The sequence below is a fragment of the Haliotis asinina genome, chromosome 12, assembly GCF_037392515.1.
Source record: "Haliotis asinina isolate JCU_RB_2024 chromosome 12, JCU_Hal_asi_v2, whole genome shotgun sequence".
In the NCBI taxonomy this organism is placed as follows: domain Eukaryota; kingdom Metazoa; phylum Mollusca; class Gastropoda; order Lepetellida; family Haliotidae; genus Haliotis; species Haliotis asinina.
Window position 1 is genome coordinate 34,942,958 of NC_090291.1, and position 20,466 is coordinate 34,963,423.

Sequence of the window (20,466 nt, forward strand, 5' to 3'; positions counted from 1 at the left end):
TATGTTTATAAAAACAGACCTGCTTTGATGTGTGTGTTTAGAAGAACCAGCATTTACTATGTGAAGGAGATGTGTTTTGGGCCCTACTTTTAGTGCTCTTAGCAGGGCCATTAACACCTCTCACCGAGTTCCCAGCAGCCTCTCTGATGTAGAGAAGGAAGTTGTCTGCTGCCTGCAACCTTCATTAACCAGTTCACTTGAAGATTATGGCAATCTCAGAATTAGCATAGATGCCTAGCCTTATCATTAGCCCATTTGGTTGTAGGCTAAAATAAGTAATAGTTAATGGTTACATGTCAGAGATTGATGGCAATCACTCACACAGGATATTTCTTGTAATTTGTTGTAATTATTGAAAAAGGATTAGGTAAAAGAATAAGTTCCAAAGGTGTTGTTGTGACATCGAGAATTATTCCTCTCATTACAGAGGCATGAAAGGTGTGGCCCTTATGATTAGGGGTGTCGGTCGGGGCAGTTATCACTGCCTAGTTGTTGTGATATGGTGTCAGTAGTGCTAGAGTGTCATGGTCTAGTGTCTTTATTAATGCTAGAGTGTCTAGTGTCTATGATCTAGTGTCATTTGTAAAGGGATGTTACAGTGTCAGACTGTTTCGTCTATGTCTTATTAAGCATGGCTTATTAAGCATATTTGACATGTTTCCTTACCAGACCCTCGTGCTGAGTGCGTAAAATATATACTACTCAAAACAAATTAAGGAACTCCTGATCACTTTGTTCCTAGAACCAGCTCCTACTACAAGTTCCCACATACCACCTAGTTTCGTATGGGAAAAGGGCTTTCTCCTAAGTGTCACCAACTCTTTAGAACTCTTTGTCTCTAGAAATCAACCTCTGCGAATCTCTCTCAACCTTCAAGTCAAATGTTTAGACTCTTTCAATCAGTTCTGTGACTGACTCTTCCAGGCACATGTTTTCAGCGTATTGAGCATACATAAGTGTGTGGACATTTGCGCTTTATAAGTGACATCATCATCATCATCATCATCATCATCATCATCATCACCATCATCATCATCATCATCATCATCATCATCACCATCATCATCATCATCATCACCATCATCATCATCATCATCATCATCATCATCATCATCATCATCATCATCATCATCATCATTTTTCATATAACTTTGCCTACAAAGGTTCAAGTTATAGCGCAGAAAGTTGAGTAAACAATAAAAAAAAGTTGACAATAAAAAAGTTGACATCGGTAATGTTTTGTCATAGACTATGCTAAATCTGAAGTTCCATGACATCTTCCACTAACCATGTATGGCATACAAAAGATCAATTTTCCTTCACCAGGTAACTTCTTTCCACTTCTATACGTACATGTCAATATGCATTCGATAAATATGAAAAAAGTTACATTTTTTATTGAAAGCAAACAAAACATTGATAGCCTTTTGAGGGTTTATCTGTTACAACTTCCGCGAGTAAAGAGAGCGCAGTGTTCACAGGCAGATAATGGATTCGTGTTTATCTACCTCAAAGCTCAGTCAACACACTAGGATTAATTCTCAGAGGTCCAACAGCTACAGAAAGAGCACATTGAGAAACATATGTAAACATTGCATGGAAAATATTGACATTTTTCTGTGTCTAAGAGAGGTTGCGTCTTTGTTGGTATTTAGACAAGGGACTTATTGAATCAGAGATGATCTTGTTCCACACATACACAAGTACAGATACAATCTTCCCTCATATCTATTTACACCACTCATTTGCTCATTCACAAGTGTCAAAATAAATATCTTGAACATTTAGAAGTTTTTTGGTGTGTAGTTTTTCCTATTTTTATCACATGTTAATAAAGTAAGTGATGATAACGGTGTTAACATCTGGACCGAGTGAGTGAGTGAGTGAGTTTAGTTTTACGTCGCACTTAGCAATATTCCAGCTATATGGCGACGGTCTGTAAATAATCGAGTCTGGACCAAACAATCCAGTGATCAACAACATGAGCATCGATCTGCGCAAATGGGAACCGATGACATGTGCCAACTAAGTCAGCTGTCTGACCACCCGATCCCGTTAGTCACCTCTTATGACAAGCATAGTCACCTTTTATGGCAAGCATGGGTTGCTGAAGGCCTATTCTACCCCGGGACCTTCACGGATTCTGGACCGAAATGTTCCATCTATGAATATAGGAGTTGTCTATCCATAAAGATTGTTCCCCTTTATCATAATGGTTTCGATATGCCACGTAAGAAATGTCAGTGGATTATATAGATGTCTGTCATTTTGTAGTGGCTTCTTTGGTCTTTGGTATACCGACCTTAAAACAAAAATATCTAAATATTGTCGACAGTACACGACACTGGTTGAAAGGGGAGAAACTAAGAGGGCTGCTTGGTAATGTGTATTACTATATGAGAGCTAGATGCTACAAAGTCTTTAAATATTTATGTGTTAGAGATTAGAAGTCCTCTTGTGGTATAACCTGAGTGTTGATGTGTAAGGTTGTCTACTTAAAGTCTTATCAGGTTCTTCATGATACATAAAGTGTTGTGTCTGGGTTACTGCAAATTGTTGCATAAGATCAGACTGACGATGAACCAAATGACCAGCTACCTATCCCCCCTCAATTCATATACCCATCCCATCACCCATCCTCTCACCTACCATTTACCATCCACTTATTCATCCCTCCAATGATCTACCTCTAGTCCACCCTCCTCCTTGTTTACCCACTCATGCCTCGATCCGTCCACCCATGCCCTACCCATCAACCCACCCACCCATTTCCTAACAATCCACCCACCTACCAGTCCACCAACCAATCCCCTGCTTATCCTCCCATCCATTTCCTAACAGTCCACCCACCAATCCTCTGCTTATTCATCCACCCACCCCCTACTTATCCACCCACCCATTTCCTAACAGTCCACTCACTAATTCCCTACTTATCCACTCACCAGTCCCCTACTTATCCACTTACCAATCCCCTACTTCTCCACCCACCCATTTCCTAACCGTCCACCCACCAATCCCCTACTTACCCAATCATCCATACCCTACTTATCCATCCCCTGCTTATCCACCCACCCATTTCCTAACAGTCCACTCACCAATCCCCTACTTATCCATCTACCAATCCCCTAGTTATCCACCTACTTATCCCCTACTCATCTCCCTTATCCCCTGCTTATCCACCCACTATCCCTTACTTATCTCCCACCCGTCCCATACTTATCCACCCACTCATCTGTTACCAGTCCACCCACACACCCATCCCTCCAAAATCTTTAGAGATAAACAATATTTTGGTTGGGGATGGTATTTAGTGGTGAAGCACACAGTTTAATAAAAGTGAAGTTCATGGTCCCCAGCATGTAAGTACATTCTGTGGTTAAGACTTTGTTGGTTTCCCCTTGGCCTAAGAACAGAAATAAGACATCAGGGAACAGCCTTCATCTTTCATTGTTGTAACCTTAGTAAGCAAATTACTCCGTACATGATCACACCACGAGAATAAATGCTGCCAGACGAGCAACTGCATATCGGAATCTGAGAGCTTGCCGTTTACTTAACAACATTTCCACACGACTTTAGTCTGCCTATAAACCTGCTCCCGTCAGACATGGAAGTTAAGTGGTTTACGACATGTTTATAAGCAGGCTCTGATTTACATGAGGCAAGATAATGAATTAAAATCACATTTCTGTAGTCAGGTTGCAGCTTTGGAATTGTACATGTCGCCCTAACTTTAACTGCTGTCATGTGATCGTTACCAAATGTTTCTATCTCGGTGTAATGTGAATTTACTTTAAAGGAGAAAGTGGTGGAAGGTTGTTCAGAAAATTGGAAGGCACACTTTGTTTGTTCTTCGGTTGGTGAGTTAGCTTGTGAGCTACATACTGAAAAGTCAGTGAGTAGAGGCACTGTAGACTAAAAGCTAGTCTCTGAAATGACCCTATTTTACAAAGAAAAATATCACTGTGATAAAAATAGAACATATTGAAAAGGAGCCCTAAGACTTCATTTTCTGTGGAAATCTGGACTTTTCTAGACTTGAGTAGGCTTTTTGGGGATATATTTGCTTCAGCCTCAAGTCTGTATGGCAGACTAAAGGCACAGTGTCACACAGTTTCAACAATATTTTGGCCAGTGAGTTATATACTGAAGTATATGCACTTATTTTGGTTATGGAAGACGTATTATCCCTTTAGACTTGCATGAAATCAATAATTGAAACTTCAAGGCAAATAGTTTCCAAACAGAAAACACTTGCCATGTATGGAATGTAAGCAAGTTACTCCATACATCAAAGCTGTTGCATGCGGTGTTGTCCGAACTGGTTTTCATCACAAGTTGCACATGTGTTTTTGTCTATGGCTGAGTTCTGTCTCCAAAGGATTAATAAGATATTCGTAAAAGGTGTTTCAAGGGATGTAACTCTATGGGTTTCGTTTAAAACCAATACAAGGCAGGAGATTCCATTAAATGCAACATTCCATTAATTTATTTAAAGCTTTGAATTTAACATTGTAACCTAAATACGTAATGTTTTTAAAATAAATTGCATGATAGCTTCACATATGGGTGATAGTTAGTATTATTGAGAGAAATGCATTGTTAACTTTAAGGGTTTTTTTCAAGGAACATTTAGAAATAATTCAGCACTGGACTTCAAGGAATACTTCGTTTGAGGAAAAGCTTTAACCATTTGGCTACCCACCTTCCTACACATGCAAGGGATCAAGAAATTGTTAAACATCAAGTCACTTGCTGTACTATCTGATGTTATGTATTAACAATGGCTGACGCAAATTATTTTTTATATTTTTAAAGCATCACCTTCTTCAATGTTTATGAAGTAATAAAAACTCTATTCCGCTTCAAATCACAGATTGTGGCAAATGGTGAATGGAGTTTTATCGTTTTGGAGGCTGTTGAGAATTTCTCGGTGAATGGACAATTTGCTCCTTTGACTGAATGAGTGCCTGAAACTGTGAGGCAGGAGGTGAATCATCAATTGGGCTTCTGAGCAAACTTGTACACATTGACAGTGGTGTGTTTACTCCCTCCATAGTTGCTGCTGCTGTTGGTGATCTATGACACCACATGCAAAATCAGGGTCAGTGACCTTGACATTGAAGGTTGCTGACCTTGAAGACCTTAATTTGTTATAACACTTCTTTATCATAAATGTATCCATCTAAAACTTGTACAATGCGCGAAGCCCATTTCTGGTATTCCCCTGTCATGATATTGATAGAATATTGCAAAAACCGGCTTAAAACCATCCTCACTCACTCACTCTAAAACTTTACTTTGACATTAATGCTTTGATGACAAATACATGTATTATGATATATACTATTCAAACTTGACTTCAGTCAGATATATTATCCTTAGCTAATAGTTAGTAGTATGTTGCACAATTATTTTCAAATGTTAAAAATCAAAATTCTGATTGTTCAAATGAATTTAGTGCCTAGCATCCTTTCAACCCAAAATACGTGTCAAGGTATTAGTTTAATGACAGACCAACAGTAGTAGCTCAACAGACAAAGAGGAATATTTAGTTACACCAGCAGGCAGATTTTAATCCCATTAAGCCACTAACCCAGAAGGCCTAGTGAAAGGAGACAACACATGGCTGCCGCAGTGAATATAAGATTATATCACCCACACATACTAACAGTATCTGTGATTGGGGATGCAAGCTGCCACAGTTGTTGTGTCTACCAGCCCAGGTATTCTCTTACCAAGTGGGTGACCACCCAGTTGAGCTGAAGGGTGTTCATTCAACTGATTCCGTCTAATTCCCTGCCTCCAAGTCATGGTGTGTACCCAGTCCTGGGGAGAGAGTCACCTTTATTGTTCTGGAACATTCTTCATTGCTACTTGAACTTTCAGAAGGGGCATCTGCCGCAGATGTGTAATTGCAAGCATGCAGAAATGCGAATGTCTGACAGCTTATATTCCCAGTATGTGAGTTACGTATGGGGGATGTTGCATCAAATATTGCCCTTAGCCAAGAATCTTCATGATGTCTCATTTATGTTGTTATTTCTGTTACAGGAGCTTTCAATATGCTTAGAAGATAAAGACAGCGGAGTACCCTTAAGAGGTGAGTACCGTTTATGAAATGATTTTGATTTTGCATGATCCCCAGGGAGTTGAGATTGAGAATACAATGTGCATTCGAGATTGACATCCAATGATCGAGGGGAAAAACATAACACCTTGAGTGTGTACTAGTTGTGAGGATATGTCCTCTATATAAATATCCTATTATAATCATGTTTTTATTTAACGTCTGGCTTATACTGATCAAAAGAAATCAAGGAATGCTTGAATTTTTCATATTACTTTGGTTAATCCGTGATGGCCTTAAAACAAGTTAGGTAAATTAAAAAAAGTGAAATGTATCTCAGGCATCGGTGTGTCAATTTTATTTGAGCACATAACAATTTTTTTATTGCCATTTAAAAAAAATAGATTTGACTTGGCCGTGTCCTGATCATCCATTTGCCCAATATAAGAATGAGCGTCTCTAAGAATGAGTGTGACTAGATCTACAACTCATTCACACATGCTTCCCAAGCTGTATTTCTTAGTGAAAATAAAAAAGTCCCACTGCTCTCTTTACTTTTAAAAAAAATGTGCCCAAGAAACATTTACTTATTTTTATGCAGCCCTAATGCTTAGTGATGGTACATTCGCTCAGCCACTGAAACAAGTCTCCAAAGATTCTTTCTTATCTAAGGCTGATTTAGTAATGTGGAAGAATCACCTTGTTCTTAACTTCTTTTGAGAAGTATATTTTGGATGGGGAATGAATAGTAGGCATTTTGGATTTCCCTGAAATATAATAAGGCATGATAAAATCCGACTCACTAACTTAACTGGATGATGCTTTTTGTCTTAAGAGCCTGTCTGGAAATAGTCGAACATCAACCATTTTCTAAGTAGCCAATCTCTATGATGGTATTTTTCCATTATCCATCGAAATACCATCAATGAGTAAGTCTGGTCATGTAAAATATATGACTTATTATTCAATGAGCTCTTCAGCAGTTTTCAATGAACACTTTGTGAAAGTAATTATTTCTTTAGATGAAATATAGACTAACCATGCCTCTCAGACAACCTATATGATGTGTCGGATACAGAGGTGTTATGTGTTATTTCCAATCCAGTCCATAGGGTAATAATCAGATTATGATACGAGGCTGATATAATGGTTATTCTTAAATTGCAATTTCATTCAGTTCCTATATACAAATGTCACATCTAGGAGAGATCTAGCACTAATGCTAGTGTTAAACTGATTAATTTCATTGTGGAATGGCTGTGACATTTATGACAGCCTCGTAACAGATAGCCAACAAAGTGTCAAACCTGTCATGTACCACTTCTCATTGTTAATTGCACAACTGGATAACATATTAGCAAAAAGGATTAATATCTTATAAGGGTTTCCTTAATTGCATTGTCCTACACCCTTGTCAGTGTCACATGGCTCCTCTTGTCAAACATGTCAAAATCACTCCTGCGAGTGTTAACACAAATTACACAATGAAGTATGTCTGGTTTGGACTTAACTGTAATTAGAAGGAGTCATGTTAGATAAGGTAGTGGTAATCAGCCTGAACTTGCTGTAACCAGCAGCTGGCTGTTATGTAACTGTTCATATTGATGGATGATGTAACTGACTGAAGCTCCCTACAATCTCCACAGTCCTAGAGGAGGTGCACACGTGCAGCTGGGTGGGGCAGGAACTGGCATGTTTACCCAAATAACATTATTTTATTCAGAAATATGTATATCTGCAACAGAATTTGTAGTGGAGCAATATATGTACAACAGAATTCGTGGAGGTCTGAACAGTACTTCATTTCAGGGCTAATGCTATCTTCACTGCCCAAAGATTCTAGGCTGGAGTTGGACTTTTATTTAATATACTCCCTAAGGAATGGGAGATGGTGTACAGAACTTGGCCCACCATAAGAATACAACATTATATTAAATATGTATGTGTGTACTTTATGGATAGATGGTTCATAACATGGAGGCTTCATTGTGTAGAGGAAGATTAATGGGTGAGGTGAAGGGTAGGGTAGAGAAAGATCTACCCTACCCAAGGATTTTTTTGTTCGATTTTTTTTGTAGTTTTGTAAATGGCACCTGAGGTGTGCTTGTGTGGTGTGAGGGAGTGAGGTTCTAGGTGTGAGGTGTGAATATTAACAGTGTGTATGTGTGTTTTTGACTGGGTGTGTTTGAGGTGGCTGTGAAGGAGTGATGGTTGGAAAGGGATTGATGGAGGAATATTCACTGAAGGGGGCCTAGTGGTTCAAGTGTTCGCTCATCATGCTGAAGACCAAGGTTCAGTTCTCAACATGGGTACAATGTGTGATGTCCATTTCTGGTGTTCCCCTGCCATGATATTGCTGGAATATTAAAAGTGTCGTAAAACTAAACTCACTCACTATTCGCTGGTGGGATCTGAGTGTCAGGGGGTTCTGTCTATTTTTGCCACACAAGACAGAGATGTGGGTGACATATTTCTATGTTTCTCCTCATAGAACTTTTGAAAGAACTGTATACTTAAGTACCATACTACCAAAACAAACTGAATGGTGATTGGCTGGTGCAGCTGTAATAGTCTTTACTACCAACATAAACTGGCTGCTGATTGGCTGATTCAGCAGTAATAGCGTTATCAACTATACACACTGTCTTCTGCTACTACAGGTACAAACTGCCTTCTGTTTGGTGGTTACAGGTGCAGAAGCATATTTTCTACAAGAATACATCTGTGTTGTTAATGAATTTTCATTTTGGATGATCTAAAAGACAAGTTCAAATATCAATATACTTTCAAATGCTTTCATTTAAAAGATTAGAAATTCAATCATCCCTCCAAAAGTAGTTCTTTGAACTTTCATTGTGTCTGTTGCTTGAAAGCTTTTGATGGACAATGTGAAATTTTAACTTGTTCCAATTTTGATTATTCGTCAAGTTGCCATGAAACCGCTAAAAAATTGCAAACAATTTAAGTGATCAAAAACACCATCACTCTATACACCATCCAAAAAGCAATTGAATTCAGTCAATGTGTAAAAAGGAAATTGTTTGAATGTATTTTTTTGGCTTCCCCACAAATTTTGTCCAACATCTGTCAACAAAAATTGCTTTTATCATTGGCAGGTTTTTTTTTCGTATCCATCAAAAATTACTTTGATGCCATTTTAGTGACTGCAGCTTCAACTGTCAATACTTTCCACTCCGTTTGGCAGAAGACTAAGGCTAAAGCAGTTATCATTGTTTTCCATTTCAAATTAGAGGATAATTTTTCTGTGGCAAAAGCTTTCGTGAGCGTAATGAGACCCCTTGATGGAAAAACTGGGAGCACTTAAACTCCTCTAGTATGTAGGGGCTATCCCATGTCCACAGGCTGAAATAACACTTTATGATGTTGCATGGTTTTGTCTGATATACAGTAAGTGTCATTTGAAACATCCTGTGTTTTTGCCAGTATGGTGATTTCATCCTGCAAGGGAACTGAGCTAATTGTCAGTCAGGAATAGACCTAATCCACTATTCATGTGTGAATTGATATGTTTTAAGTGGGGCATGAGTGCTTTATCAGAAGACAGAGTTTACCGGCATCAGTGCTGTTTGGATCTTGCTGCTTTTCTTTGCCAACACAGGGATTTGTTTGGTTGTTTCTTCAAGGTGTTGGGGGATAGCACAGTGGTCAGTGTACTAGTTTGTCTCACATATCTTCTTGGTTGGTTGTCAATATGACAAAACCCTCTGTGTAGATCGTAATACAAGTTATCGTATCCCGTTTGTTTTAAACAATGGTAATGATGTAATCACTAAATTGTCTGGCCAAAACTTGTTTATTTACAGAAAACTATAAAATATTTTGAGTAGTGCTGAGTAGACAATAAACAAAAAAACCCCCCAAAAACATGACATAGGGGAACAGAATTTCATATTATGGGCAAAAGATTATCGAATAAGTAAAATAGAAAGAACCCTCAAGATTTTCTTACTTATAGTTCCATGTATGGACCATGAGTATACACCATAATTCTGTTTAAAAGTTTGAAATTTGAACGTTCCGTTATGATATGTCGATTGTGTACCCATCAATATACGTAGATGAATCTGTGATATAGTTCCCTGTGAAGTATGAAACACGAGTATACACCATAATTCTGTTTAAAAGTTTGAAATTTGAAGATTCCGTTATGATATGTCCATTGTGTACCCATCAATATACGTAGATGAATCTATGATACACATTACAAACGTGTTATTAATGCGAGTCTGCACACCATTAATTTCTTCAATCAGTCTCTTTTTTCAGTTGTTATCAAAGCATTTTTTAATCTGAATGTATGAAATGTAACTAATATTGTTGAGAAACTCTGTTGTTCAAAGGGAATACGTGTTGTTATATGACATCCCCCTATCTGAAACAGAGCTCACATTGACTGTGTATTATAAGAATTGATTGTCATGGTAACATGATGCTCGCTGACACTTGTGATAAAAGCAGAGCTCCATTAGACAAATCCACCACCTTTGAAATATGTAATATGATATTTGGTCCGAGATGGTGATTTAGATTGTGTTTGTAATGTTTGGTCCAATCAGTTGCTGTTACCAATACCGATTATCACTACCAATGGAACGCGCCTTGATCAAATAAATGCTAAGAGACTTTTGTTGTCATTTTTATAAATGGACAGAATGAAATATGGTTTATCTTCCTTTGACAGTATTGATATTCCAGGGCTCTGTTGGCAACATATTTGAAGAAATTTCTCAATTTTCTTAATATGTGTTGTTGTTAGGTTGAGGAAAGTTATTGAAACCTTTTTATCATTTGTCCTTGGCATTACAGATGAATTTTGTTTGCCTGTATGGAACAGGCCGAGTAAAGTCATCAGGAATAAACAAATTGTTACCAAATCATTGGAAAGTTCACAAGAATAACATTATATATTTTCATCCAACTTTATCAAAAAATATATCTAGGGAAGTATTAGATTGGGCTGAAATTTTTTGTTTTAGTTTTTATGTCTAATTGGTAATATTTATCTGAATATTTGTGCACAACAAGATTGTCAACGAGGTAGTATTTCCACCCTACTCATGTCTGTATTAACAAGATTTCTCTGTTTATCAGCTTTTCGCAGGAGGATCACTAATACATTTTGGGTTTAGGTCATTGAAATGGCATTTCTCGCCCAGACTCTGTCATCATGACTGCCGATCTAGAGGTATCATGGCTGCTACTCAAGTTCATGATATTAAGTAAACATTTCAAAACGGTGACCTTTATTTGCAAGTGTGCATGTCAGTCGTTCAAGGTTTCAGACTACATTCTTAGGTATCAAATCAACTATAAATGTGCCTTAATCCAAGTTCCTTCCTTACTGAATAATGTTGAAGATAATTTACGTGTTGAAAAAAGCACGAAATGATATATCATTAAGCAGATAAAGGTTGCACTTCTGGTCTGTGTGCAGCGCCATAAATTAGTCTCAGGATGGGAGTGTCGCTATCGGTTTTCAGCGTCCCTACGCAGGATGCTTTCCATGGGTTACAAAGTGATTTGTAAATGTTACCAAACTCATGTATCAGTGCTCTCATACATCACCATGCATTTTGAGACCTCTGTTACACAGATAAGCATGGGTTTAATGCATTTATAATCATCACTGAATGTTTGTTTACTTGTAGCTGTCAAAATGTGTATATTTGGAGGAACGGCAGGGACGATATCAAGTCAGCAGAGCCATCTGCTGCAACACCTCTTTGGAAGTTTTTCATTGTTAGATACACAAATAAATACCTATGTCAGTTATCTGTCACTTGTGTTTACATATCCATGGTTGGGGCTAGTCAGTGGGAGAGTTGAGCCCTGATTAAAGATACAACATGTACGTGCCAGGGTTAGTTATGGCTTCTACTCCTTTATCGGTTCCTCTTCTAAGCTTCTTGGAGAAAATTCTTGAGCATTAAGGTATGTTTGGATTCTGTTTTGGGTAGAACCAGTGCATTGCTGATTTAACACAGTGGTGTAATGATTAAAAACGATAATATTGGCATTATCTTGAATGGTAGCAAAGTGGAGACTTTGATTACTGAGGAAACGTCAAACAATGATGTTTTCAGTATTTACACAAGTTTTTTATTCCATTTTTTGTTAATTTTTGTTATTATCAAAGTGTCAAATGAAGAGAAAAAATGAAATATTTGAAAGACAGATTACTTACATGCCAGATTTCGTTAGCTTCTTGAAGGTCTAAACATTTTGCATTCTTGTTACATTAAGATTAATTACTCGTGTTGAACGTGTCATGGCTGCTCAATATGGGGCACAGATGGAGGTATGTCCGACCACATGTTCTAGCCATGTGAATGCAGCTCCTTACACCCTCGAGGAGGTGCTAACAGAATCATCAGTGTGTGGAGCTGTGGTTTTCACCTGCCACAGATTGAGATGTGTTAAATGTAAGTGAAATTACATAAAAACTCTGCAGTATGTGTGACTAGCTTTGTGAATTTTGTCACCAATCATGATATTTTTAGTAAAAAGAATAGAACAGGGAATAGACAGACCAATGGTATTGTTATTGAGAATTGTGTGCATTAGTTTTATCAGGACCTGGTGAATCTTCAGGATTAGAATAGCATAGTTATGTCTCTGCATTAAACCCATGCATGTACAACAGATTAGACAGGTAAAAGAACATGATCCCAAGTACTTTATACATACTCTTGTATCAGAAACTGGGTTGAGTTAGCGTTTGAAATGCTTGCTTGCCCGACCACCCGGGACGGGTTATTTTTCAAACATGACCCATGTTTGCCTACCCCAGCTCATACTCATACTCAGATCCTTAGCTCTGAGATTGTAGGTATTTCTTGCTGAAGTTGAGCATGCTAACATTCTCAGATTTTTCAACATCGACAGTTCATTGAACACAAAACCAGATTTTTCATGAAATCGTATTCAGACAACCTTGGTTCAAAATTTCTGTGTCTTCAAGGATAGTTTTACAGGAACTGGGTGGATATTGCTTGCAGTGTAATAATAGTCAGCATCCTTTTTATTGTGATGGTGTAACAGTTCTGAAGGCGCACGGGAAGTGTTATTCCACCCCAGTGCACAATGGTAGATGAGCATCTATTTGAGAGATAGTAAAGCTAAACATAGCCACTTTATGATGTTACTGAACGGCTGTAGTTGATGTGTGAAGGCAACAAAGCTGAAAAAAAAATCATTGTAGAGGAAATAAATCCTGATAAAAGAGTTGAAAATGGCAGGGGTTATTTGTATCTGGCACCATGGGAAAGAAACAAAGGGAGATAACTCTGATAAGGGTAGACAACTATGACTATAAGAAACTTGGTAAATGGGAGATCAGTTTAGGAAGACATTCTGGAAACAGCTGCATAATTGTGATAAACCCCAATGTCTGCTACCTCAGCTGGTCTGATGGAGGTTCCTCCAAGCCAAACACATTCCGGAACCACAAAAATAGACTGGCCTTACGTCTGTAGATGGGGAATGTGATATGAATAAGTTATGATATTGAGGCTAATTTGGCAAGAATGGAAATTAGCAGGTTGACTATTGTTTCTGAAAGTGGCAGAATCAAGAAAAGGATTACCGACAGCATTTTGAAGGTTATTTACTTCAAAGTTTATGCTATTTGTTAAACTTTAGACAAATTCAGGTTTTTATTCACTTTGTTATAAGTGGCATTAGTTTTAGATCTAGCCTCTGAAATGTAAAAAAATTATAAGGATATCAGATGTGAAATAATCTGAAGAGGACCTCTTTTTATGGATAGATCACTTCTTTTGCAATAAAAAGGTTTTTAATTGATGAAGAGAATTCCTCTTCATCATACTGGCTTCCAAATGCCACTCAACCTTTAGCCTGCTGAATTAATTTCAGCATAAGACGTTGATAAGAGGGGAGTTCAATTTCAAACAGTCGGTGTGTCATTACATAAGGAACAACTGAAAAATTATACGGCTTATTAATACTAGAGAGAAAAATAAACATTATTATAAAAAAATATACAGATAGTTTCAAACATACAGAGGTTAATTACAAGACCAACTCCACGTGGTGTGCTTGAAGTCAACAATGGCAGTTATTTTCGACTGCATGCCAAAGAATTTGGCAATCATATTTTTAATTTGCTGGCGTTTTAAGGTATATAAACGTATTGAAGGTTATATATTTATAAAGCTGAGGATTAGTACATTCCATACATAATTCATATGACACGTAAATCTGACTGTTTGAATAATTGTTGCAAGTTTTATTTGGAGATGTCATTATCCTGCACTCCTTTCGAATGGGTTCGACAGTAGCATTGACAGGATTAAAAAATTAAATAATCCTATTGATTCTCATATTGAAATATGTTATAAGGGAGCCAAGAGACTTTTTAACGTTTGTCCTGAGGTAATGAAAATATAAACAAAACTGCATTAATGTAGACGGTTGTTGACATTCATGTTGTGTACTGGATATGTTTGTTTCAGGGTCTGTATGAGAGATGAAATGTGTATATGCTCTTGAAAGTAATTGTTTTTGCAGGTGTGAATCAAGTAGCTCCATCGCTATTTTATGAAGCTGGTTTTAGGATCACATGATGTCTGAATATCAATGGCAGCTGTATTGTGCCAATACCTCACTTTTACACCCATTTCCAAATTCATACTTTGAATGGACACGAACATAGCTCACCTATGATACTTTATAACTTGTAATGTTAAAACATGTTTTCGTTAGATCCTAGCTGCAATTCATCTTGATTTATTATTCACTACTAATACCCATTGCTGAAGTGATAAACCATTTACAATATATGCTATTCACCTTTATCATAACATGTATTTTTTGCATCTGACAACCCTTTCATCCTGTCTGGAACATTGTGATTAGATGTGAGTGCTCTTGTTTGAGTGTAGACAGTGGTTAAACCAGGATGGACTGGTCCGTACAATGCACCTATAGGCTGCGCCATTCAGGCTTGAAAGGAAAACAGTTATGAGGAATATTAACAGAGCATTAACTGCAGAATCAAGGTATTCAGTGTTATGTCTAGCTTGACTTGTGTTTGTGGGCCAACAATCATACCTCCGGGGAAGAAGAGTCATAATTGAGGGGGAGGATCGTCTACCCTTGACGAGAGATAATGACACATAATAGCTAAAATACATATGGTTATGGTTGTTTTGTCATCTTTGTGTCTGAAGTCTGAACCAGTAACCATCTCGCCTGCTTCTAATTATACTGAAAAATGGATATTATGTGCAGCATTCTTTTGTGATTGTTCACTGAGAATCAATTAGTGAAATATTTACTGGTGGGGAGAAGTAACACTGGTGCTAGCACTCAGTGGGTCACAGCTCAACATGGGAATATATTATTGGCAGTAGCTCCAGCTGTCACAGACGTCCTGAGGTCCATCATCTACATCATGCACACCCTGAGGTTCACCAGCTACATCACGCACACAGATCATGCTCACACATCATGCACACCATGAGGTTCACCAGCTACATCATGCACACCATGAGGTTCACCAGCTACATCACGCACGCACATCATGCTCACACATCATGCACACCCTGAGGTTCACCAGCTACATCACACACACACACACACATCATGCTCACACATCATGCACACCATGAGGTTCACCAGCTACATCACACACACACATCATGCACACCCTGAGGTGTATAGGCCACATCATGCACACCCTGAGGTGTATAGGCCACATCATGCACACCCTGAGGTATATAGGCCACATCCTGCACATCATGAGGTGTATAGGCCACATCATGCACACCCTGAAGTACATAGCCACATCAGACTACACATCATGTATACACATTATCCTCAACAACCTGAGGTGCATAGATTACACCAATTTCATCAGACAGCACACCCTGAGGTGCACTAGCTAAATCACAGCACACATCCTGGGTTAACTAAAATGTATAACTATCTTTTAATTTCAGTGATATTTTCACTGGCTAAAATAAAAATGGATGTTGAGTGGTCAAATCATAATCTAGTCTTGATGAAGACTTAGATCTGATTCCCAATTCCTGAAATTCTATGCCATGATTTTTCAAAGATAAATTCAAAAAGGATTGATAATGTCTCACTAGTACTGCTTCCCTGCTCACATCCCTGCTTCTTCGGCATTGAAAGAAAGGTTGTGTTCTAGCCAGGTGCTATCTGTATATTGACCTTCAACCCAGATGGTGTTTGGTCTTGGGCTGTAGAAATATTGTGTGAAAAAAGAAGCCAAGGGAAGTAGTTCACTGTTAATATGATATTTGTTCCTTGCTCAGGAACCCTCTATTTTCAAACAATATATTCTGTGTTTTTTCATGAGCTAATATTTTCTGCACGGAACATGCGAGTCACATATGGACAACAAATGGATGTACTTGAGTTTGTCCTTTCAGAAAATGCCTTGTTTATGTTTATTTCTGATTTGTTGTAAACCTAATCCCCTGTATAAACACACAATTGACTTAATATATTTGTTGTTATCACATGAAAAATGTTGCAGTACTAGAGGGTTTGCGTAAACCACATTGGCTGCGTAGTGTCAGATGTGTGGCCGGAGGCTGGAGGAATGCAGATGGTAATTCTTGCACTCCCATAGGCAGAGATATGAGGCTGTACAAAGAATTCTTCAAATTATTTGATAATAATATTTGAATAATGTCTACAGCTATTATAAACAAGCAAACCACTTTTTAAATCATCTTAAGCATATGTTATGAAATGTAATAATAATCTTAGTTCGTTCAAAACATACTACTGATGAAGCAAGAAAAGGATTTTCAAAATGAATTTTTGTCATTCGTTCTGAAAAGACTGACAGCTAATCTATGTGCCAAGACAGAGGTGTATGTTTGATCTCTTGTCCGTTTCATTGTAAAACTGGGGCACTTAGGTAGCCATTTGGTTAAGCATTTGAAGATCACTGAAGATCTGGTTCAAATCCCCTGGATACATAAAATGTGTTAAGCCGTTTCTGGTGTCTCCAGAAGACCAGAGTGTTGATGACAGTGGTGTAAAACCTAATTCACTCACTCACTCACAGGACTATTCCATTTGAACCATTATTGTGGGCTGCCATATATTACCATGCTTTAGTCATGCCTGACATTAGCATCAGTTGAAAGTTTTGTAAAATTCATTTGAAATTCAGAATTCATTGCAGATTGTTTCTGAGGGTTACAATCAACAATACCCAGTTATTATGGTTCCCAAGGGAACTGTATTTTTATTATTGTTTACAGGCAAGATAAATTGCCACCTACAATATGTGTTCCTCATGAAGTATCCTATGGCCAGTGGTTTTTGTCATTGGTAGTTTTCTGCCTTGGGTGATGGGACATTAAACAGATCAGCTCCCCATAAGATACGTGCATTTATTCACTATAATTGGAGAAAAGTGTATGTCTGCTCCTGAGAATCACATTACAAGCAATAAAGGTACTAATGTTCATAGAAACACGTTTACATCCAACTGGCTTTGAAGTCTCTAACTTTGACGGAGTGCACACACAGTGCTTTCATTCAGGATCTGCAAAGGGACTGCTCCAAGCTGTATCCTTTGAACTAAGAGTCGACAGTGCCACCCGAAGAATGAGAGTTTCCATCCTTCTAATGAAAAGAGTGTAATGAGGGCAGCGACTCTGTCTCGAGTTAGAACAAATATACACAGGAGAGGTGAGCCATGGCCAATGTATAGATAATTACCCAGGACCAGACAGGCAGCTAACTGCATTGTAACCAGTTGTGCCCAAGCAGTATTTAGTCTAATGGGACTAAGTGGCAGCCATTTTGATATACTAGATTCTTGAAAAGAAACTTGAGAAGTTTATCAGTTAAATCAGTTATGATAAGTGCTCTGAAGAGGACTATGTTTGTAGTTTGAATTCTCATGTTCCATTTGTTTATTTTGCTACAATTAGTAAAGGGATGTAGATATCAGGTTGAAAGTAGAGAGTGTTTGTATGTAAGTCCCAATTATGTGAGCATTTTATACATGGAAGTCTGAAACTTAAAAACAAATCATGGATGGGAATTTTCAGTTTTTGTATGGAGTATTGTCGCGTAGTCACAAAACTGAGAACTGAGAAGTGTCACACCATTGTTGCTTGGGCATAATGTGATTGTTGACACCATTGTAGACTATAATTATCCCCTCATTTACTGAAGTAGTCGATGTGTTCCAGAGGTTTTGGGACAGAAAGAACTTGTGCAGCGTTCAGTGCAGCTGGACACCAGTCACTGTAATTTAGTTTGTGTGGTCATATTGTCAGCCAGCATCTAAATTGCCATAATTTGGTGTCGTTGAAGCCCTAATTATGGGCCTCCAGCAGGAGTGCTGCTATTTCTAGTGACGGTATTCATCTCATGGTAGACTCATCTTGGTTCATGACAGGACTTAAGTTATAGACACTCGCAAACTATTGGCCAGGTTTTATTTTTATAATACTAGGCTGTTTAATGTGCACATTCTGAAACTTTGTGTGGGCTTTGAATGTAAAGTGAATTCTGTTTCTATGTATGTTCCAATGTGTGATATTCTGGAAGCAGCTAGTTCTTGGTCTCTGTGTGGTCTCTCAGTGACATGATTTATGTCCACATATTTAATATGTGATCAAGCTGTGTTATGTGCAATGCATACTCTTTGTTAGGACAGGCACTGCATTATCGGTCCTCTTTTCTGCAGTTGCAGCGTTCACAATTAAGCATAAAAGTCGAGGTGTTCTTCCCAAGCCGTCAAAAGTTAATAGCCAAGTTTTATTGTATTAAAGAAGTTGTATATCCGTAGTTCTCTCCACTTTGATATTTAGGTCTGAAGATTCAAATGCTATACAGTCTGTAATCACTCCCAAATTTTTCAGATGCAGCAAAGCAGCTAAGCGGTTAAAGTGTTCACTTGTTAACCTGGGTTCAATTCCCCAAATAGGCACAGTGTGTCAAACCTATTTCTAGTGTCAACCTGCCAAGATATTGCTGGAATATTGCTTAAAGTTCCATAAAACCAAACTCACTCATTCTCTAACTTTGGTTCGTACCTGTTGTGAATATCTACACCAACACAAGAGACATTTCTCACCTGACTCTCTAACCTGGAGTATTTTTCAGTCTACGGTATGAAAGCTGTGTGAAACCTTATTCACTCACTCCTAATTTTAAACACAGTTCTTATCTCTTACTAATAAACGTGGGATACCCATTCTTGTTGTGCCCACAGATGAACCGCTGAAACTGGTTAAAATCAATGCAAAATAAAACACAGTCTTTCAACAGTGAAGCGGTGGGGTATTCTTATGGTAAAAGCTTTCATACCCAGTACGACTTAAACTACATTTACTTAGGGGAAGTTTTAACATGTTTTAATTTTGGTGTTTGACATAACATACACTGTGGTGACCCCAGATATACTGCCCCAAGACATGCTGTTAGCCCTCAAGGCTGTTAGCCTCATGTCCAACCAGAAACAAGGCCCCCCCCCCCACACACACACACACGCACACACAACTTGCACAACCCCTCCTGTACCTCCTCCTGTATCCCCTCCTGTACCCTAGAGCTGGCCTTAACGTTGCTCCAATAACCACTTCCTGATCAACTCCTTAAGGTCCCTATTGAAGGTGAACACAAAAAACAAACCCAATTAGAATCTTTCTGCCAGTTGTGACCATGTTAAGATGTCTTCTGTTCTCAGAGGCCTAGAGGGCAATGGAGACCAAAGTCGGATTCTCCCTGACACCTTCAGGGACAAGACTTCTTCTTTGTTTGTTCTTCTTTGATACATTATGAAGGTCAAGTCGAAGGTAAATGGTCATCTTTGGGGTTATATGTGCACGCGATACTGTCACACCATCCACCGGCTTCTAAGGTATGTAACTCTCTTGAGATGAGTTATTGTTGCTCTTCCAATTTGAAGTTTCTTTTTGTTCCAACATTGAGTGAATAAGGAGCAGAAGTTCCTGTCAAAACCAAGAGGACTTGTGCTCCCCCAGATAGGAGTGCTCGCTGTCAAGTTGCTATTGTGGTGGCACTGATGAAAATGGTTTGGTATTTTGTTTTGAGGAGAAAGAAGAAACCCTTTTGTGATTCCAAATGTCTGTAGGGTTAAAGGTTTCATATTGTATCACTGACCTCATGAACACACATGTGAAGCATGAATGTTAAAATTCATGATGCAGGGTAAAAATATTGACCAGCAAAAGAGATGCAACTCTGGCTTTTTGTCACGTTTTAAAATAGAAGATATAAACATGAACACCTTTTTTGAGATTTTTGTATTTTGAAAACTTCTGTTCAGTATTTATGTAAGTGGCCTTGGTATGAACTATCAAATTTAAATAAACAAGGGCCGAGTATCAAGT

The 20,466-nt window shown here is 38.2% G+C and overlaps 1 protein-coding gene across 2 annotated transcripts in view; it reads left to right on the forward strand.

Moving 5' to 3' along the window:
* The window catches only part of LOC137259061 (protein naked cuticle homolog 2-like), a 117,201-nt gene that overhangs the window by 53,396 nt on the left and 43,339 nt on the right, over window positions 1–20,466 (forward strand). For both annotated transcript variants that reach the window (XM_067796772.1, XM_067796773.1), the window contains one exon: window positions 6,055–6,103. In XM_067796772.1, the coding sequence (XP_067652873.1) occupies window positions 6,055–6,103 (49 nt within the window). The remainder of the gene's footprint in view (window positions 1–6,054; window positions 6,104–20,466) is intronic.